Consider the following 5,423-nt stretch of genomic DNA (forward strand, 5'->3'; position numbering starts at 1 on the left):
GAGGAGCTGGATGAATGGACACTTTAGTGGGAGGAGCTGAGAGGAGCGGGGGTGGGGTTCCTCATCTCCTGTCCAAGCCTGGCTGCCCTGAACTCAGAAGGAGCTTCATTGTCAAGTAAAACTACAGGGTGGAGTTAAAAACAAGGCTTTCTGATGTTTCTCCTTCCCTCTCCTGCACGAGCAGGAGAGTTCACTAAAGGGAAAAGAGCAGATAGCATCCAGAGACACCGCATCCCCTTCCAAGTGGAGTGGGACAAGGGCAGTGGATAGCTGCTGTCGTCTGGAGAAGTGTGCTCAGTACTGCTGGCCACGTGGCCCTCTGGTCTGCCTAGTAAGGAGAGTTCACTTGCTGCAGTTGGTGTCTCTGTTGTATGTGGCTTGCTTTATATTGTCATGGTTGTTCCTGTGTAAGAATGTCATATATGCACACAATGTTTGATCAAATATGAGTCCCCAATCCCTCCCCTCCAGTTCTTTCCTGTCCCCCACCCCTACTTCTCCCTGTCGGTTCCATGTGCTCTGTTGTGGAGTCCATTGAGTGCACTTCGTGTTGCCTGTATGTGAATGTCACCACTCTTTTTTGTTTATATATTTTAAAGCATACCAAGCAAGGAACAGAGAGAGGAAGATAGACAACAAGATTCTGTGCTGCCAAGCATGGGGTTTAAGGACACGATAAAATGAGTTATCTCCAATGACTTTATTTGTTCTGTAACTGAGAAAATGCAGAACTATTTAGTGAGCTCAAAAATCCCATTTTGAATGTTCAAGGTCTGGATTTTAAAGCATAGAACTGGAGGCTTGTGTGCTTAGCAGTCCCCCCTTGGAAGCTGCCACTCTCACCCTAGACGTTAAACCAAAAGGCCAGAGAAAGGAAACCACTGTTCAGTGCTTGCTGTATACTAGATAGTAACTCATTCTCTACGGACATGCTACTTGATTTAATTACATCCAGACAAACATGCCAGAATCCACAAAATCCTACAGACTGGATTGACGAGGCCAAATGAGCAAAACAAGACTCTTCCAAGACACAAAGCTACCCCTAGTGTTCACAGGCTGTAAATACTTGCTTTAGATGGTGGCAGATACAGAAACAGCTCATATGAAAACAAAGCAGTTGGATTAATTTGGAAGAATGTTCCCCTATGGCCTTAGTCTATAATCAGATTAGCAGGTGTGGATTAGGACCACTGTATTCAATAGTGACATGCTGACAGACAGCCCTCACCTGTCCTGTCCACTGCTGCTGTTGTCGGAAACCATGGAAGCCCAAGTTTAAGTGGTCACATAAACATTAAGTTATTTCATGTTATATTCAGAGGAGCGCAACGACTCCTTGTTTCTTCTTAAGAAAACAAAATATTTATAGAGACTGAGACTTAGACAGTGGTGTGATCAAAAGTATCCTTCAAGCAGATTTCATGAGTATGTCTAATGGATTCTGCAGAACATTAATTAGGAGATAGGGAAAAGACTCTACAAGTTCATACTAGGACCTGCTATCTCAAAGTTTATTTTAAAAGCAGATAAGTATATGTTTAAAATAATAGCTTTGGTTCTACTTTTTTGTCCCCTTAAGCCAAACGAGAGTGCTGTCACTAGCTACAGGGCTATTTTATCCTGTGAGGAGAGCCAGACTAACTGAATATTTGCAGACATCACAGAATTGTGGTATAAACCTACAGTGTGTCACGTATTGATGCAACAGCACAGCACAGACACTGACGTAAGGCCACACCATGCACCAGGAAGAGTGTGTCTCTCAACATAGCGGCCTGTGCAGCACTCCTTTCTTCTGGGAAATGTGGGCCACTTCCTCAGTTCTCTGAAGAAGGTGTTCATGGAAATGCTTCTTTTTGTTTGCATTCTGGGGACTTTCCTAGAATTTTACATTTCTCTTCAGCATCATTTTCTTGAAACCGGTTCAGTAATAGAAACTGGCAGTGAGCAGTCTATAGACTTACAGTAGCATGTGACACATCCCCAGGGATGTCCAGTCAGGAGTGCATCCTGTTGGCCTGTTGCCAGAGATGGTGACATGTCATTCTGCAATTGTGTGTGCTACTCAGTAGTTATACCTGACTAGGTTTTAGTAAACTCTGAAGTTGAGTTCTTGGATCTGATGCCCAACCCTCGGTTTATATACACCTAATATTTTTTCCTTAGTTTCTTTCATGGGCAAAGTGACTTCTTCTAACTTCCTGATATATCAACAATGTTTTTCTTTTCTGTAAGTTTTCTCAAGACATTTTATATACCACATTTGAACAAGGACTCATGTAAAGAGATTATAATAGCTAATAAATGCTTGACACAGAGTGTGAGCATGTACATCATTAAGTGACATATATTAGAATGGAAAGTATTTTAGACTGTTTTCTAGTGTCATGTGATACATGCGTGGGATGGAATGATACTTGGAAAGAAAGGAATCTAGAATGCCGAAAATCCAGATTGCCCGGGCTGTACATTCAGTGGAAGATTTCTGGAGTTTTACCCAGAGATTTCTGGGAACATTTCTCATGAGACTCACAGGGAGGAGACTGGAAGGTGGCTGGGCCACAGGGGTGCTAGTCAGGGTTTAACACTGGCTACACCAAGGAGACTATTTGTCACTGAATAGCCTTGACTTCTGTTTTAGTAGAAGGCAGAAGCTAAGTTAGTTAAGTAGTTTAACTGATTCCTATGTTGGATAGTAGGGAACACTGGGCAATAAGAAGAAAGGGCACGGGGAAATGAGAGGGAGGAGCCATCCTACCTCCCGGCCTCAGTCATTGACACTGCACCACTCCTCAAAGCAGTTATTTTGAAATAATGCTGATGCCCATTTTGCTGTAAAGATACACCCTCATTTTTTCTTATTGCTTATTCTTATCTCTGAATATCACTGTGTTCTATACTTGTATATAATGTATAACTAGTGTGATACATACATATATATGTATACATAGTGTGTGTGTGTATGTGTGTGTGTGTGTGTGTGTGATTGCTGTTTAGTCCCAGGCTGTGAGTAAGAAATTGCAGCATGCTGAAGTCACTGGTGATGTGAAACCTGTGTGTCACATTGCCATCGAGTTGGGTGTGTTCCCATTTCAGCACAGGGAACTCCTTATATATGATGGAGGCAGTGGTTTTATTATTGACTTGCTTTTTCTTCTGAGTTGAATGCATTTTTTATTCATTGAGATTATAATGCAATTATATCATTTCTCCCTGCCCTTTCTTCTTATTGCCCAGTGTTCCCTACTATCCAACATAGGAATCAGTTAAACTACTTAACTAACTTAGCTTCTGTCTTCTACTAAAACAGAAGTCAAGGCTATTCAGTGACAAATAGAGTCTCCTTGGTGTAGCCAGTGTTAAACCCTTACTAGCACCCCTGTGGCCCAGCCACCTTTCCAGCCTCATCCTGCTCCTCTGTGGTCCTCTCTACATTTACTCAGACAGTGCATTTGGCTTAGAGGACTGTCAGCTGTCTCAGGTGTGCTTGCCTGGGGAGCTCTTTGCACTGCAGTTCATCTGACCACTGCTGGTGCCCGTAGTCCATTCCAGCTTGCTGGGATCCCTCCACTTTCCCCTCTCTGACAACTTTCTAAAAGGTATGTCCCACTGAGCACATAGCCACAGGTCTTTTATTGGATTCTCCACTCTGGAGCCTGTCCTTTAGACTTTACCCATCTCATCCTGAGACGCTGTTCTTAGTAGAACATTAAAAGAAACTGCCCTTTGAAGTACTTTTTGTAGATTTTCCATCAAACATTAAAATATTGCAAAGTCCACATGTTTATTTTAATTTAGAAGCAATTTTCATTTGGAGACCGTTACCATTTGCAAGAGATTCTGTCTCTAATCAGATGATCGAGAGCTGTGCTGTGCCCAGTGTGGCCTTAGTCACTTGTCAGTCAACCCCATCATACTGTTATGCTGAGTTGTATGCATTGGATTGATGCTGGTGTCCTGGCCGTGTGTGTGTGTGTGTGTGTGTGTCTCTCTGTGTCTGTGTGTGTGTGCCTGTGTGTGTGTGTGTCTGTGTGTGTCTGTGTGTATGTGTGGCTTCTGTGCTAACACACTGGAGCATCTGGTGTTCAGAGACTCAGTGGAACTGGCAGTTGCTCATGCTTCTTTACATAACTGTTCACTGAGTGCTTTCTGTATGTTGAATCAAGCATATAGTTGAAGGATTTTATATTGAATCCTCCCCAAACTCCTTGATATTGTTAGAAAGGCTGCTATAAAGGAGAAAAAAACTGAAATAGAATTCAGAGAATTCCTCCCCTCACTTGGCTATGTATAGCAAAGGCTAGGCCTCCCACTCTTCACTGTGATCCATCCTTGAACTAAAGTTGCCCAGATTGTTACAACTGTCTTCAAAACCCTCGTCTGGCTTGGAAGACTTGGAGAATCTGAGGACTAGATAATTATCTAGGTCCTGGGAAAGAATCAGGCTTTGTAGAAGAAATAATATAAAATTTTAAACTAAGTAGAGCCATGTAGACTGGCTCATTATGGTTCCTTGTTTTCCTGTGGTTAAAGGTGTGTGCATGAGTGTTCGTAGACACTCACATCGTCACCTGCCCTCTGTACCAGGTAGAGCCGTGCTGACATCACTTTTAACCACTGGACTCTCTGTCCTTACAGTACTCCCCCAGCATGACCATGAGTGTGTGATCCATTACCGAGTCTCCTCATGAAAACCATCGTGAGTCAGCCCATCACAGAACTACTACGGAGGAAAACTACTCATCGTGTACAGTTAGACACAGGAATCTCAGACACCAGACCACCTTTTAGTTCCTGCTCTCTCCCCTGTTGTGAGAAGAAAGCGGGTCCCAATGTGATTCGAGCAACTGTACGGAGCGGCACATTAGCCTTGCCCCAACTGAACTGCGATGATTATCTGTGTGTATGTGTGGGGAAGAGAACGCATCGTATATGCAGATCTGTATGCACATATACGCATACGTGCATTGACCCACAGGACATTGTAAGATATTATCACATGACATCTTAAGTAGAAGTAAGTAGGGACTTTTATTCCATCCTTTTTTTCACGTTTACATTTTAATTATTAAAGGTTGCTCCTGCCCTTCCCGAACTATTTTGTGCTGTGTACATCACTGCTTTATATAAGTTATTTTTTAAGGTGAACTCAGATGTTATGGTTTTGTAAATGTCTGCAATCATGGATAGGAATAAAATTGCTTATTTGAGAGCTTTCATTCACTGTGTCTGAAGCAAGTTGCCTGTGAGCCCCAGAGTGTCCCAAGTAGGGACAGCGTCTTCATCCTCATGTCCAGTCAGGCACTCAGTCACCTCTGTGCAAAGCAGTGTGGTGCTTTGTAAGGAAGACACTTCGACAGACGCTCAGCCAGGGCCTCACACGGTACACTTCTGCAGTAACCACTTTAAATTGAGTTCTT

At 43.0% G+C, this 5,423-nt stretch overlaps 1 protein-coding gene across 3 annotated transcripts in view; it reads left to right on the top strand.

The window, feature by feature from the left end:
* Ssbp2 (single stranded DNA binding protein 2) overlaps positions 1-5,222 on the top strand; it is a 266,016-nt gene extending 260,794 nt beyond the window's left edge. For all 3 annotated transcript variants that reach the window (XM_028760092.1, XM_028760094.1, XM_028760093.1), the window contains one exon: positions 4,642-5,222. In XM_028760092.1, the coding sequence (XP_028615925.1) occupies positions 4,642-4,671 (30 nt within the window). In that variant the 3' untranslated portion in view covers positions 4,672-5,222. The remainder of the gene's footprint in view (positions 1-4,641) is intronic.
* The last annotated feature ends 201 nt before the right edge of the window (positions 5,223-5,423 follow it).

The sequence above is a fragment of the Grammomys surdaster genome, unplaced genomic scaffold, assembly GCF_004785775.1.
Source record: "Grammomys surdaster isolate TR1022 unplaced genomic scaffold, NIH_TR_1.0 126391, whole genome shotgun sequence".
NCBI classification, from domain to species: domain Eukaryota; kingdom Metazoa; phylum Chordata; class Mammalia; order Rodentia; family Muridae; genus Grammomys; species Grammomys surdaster.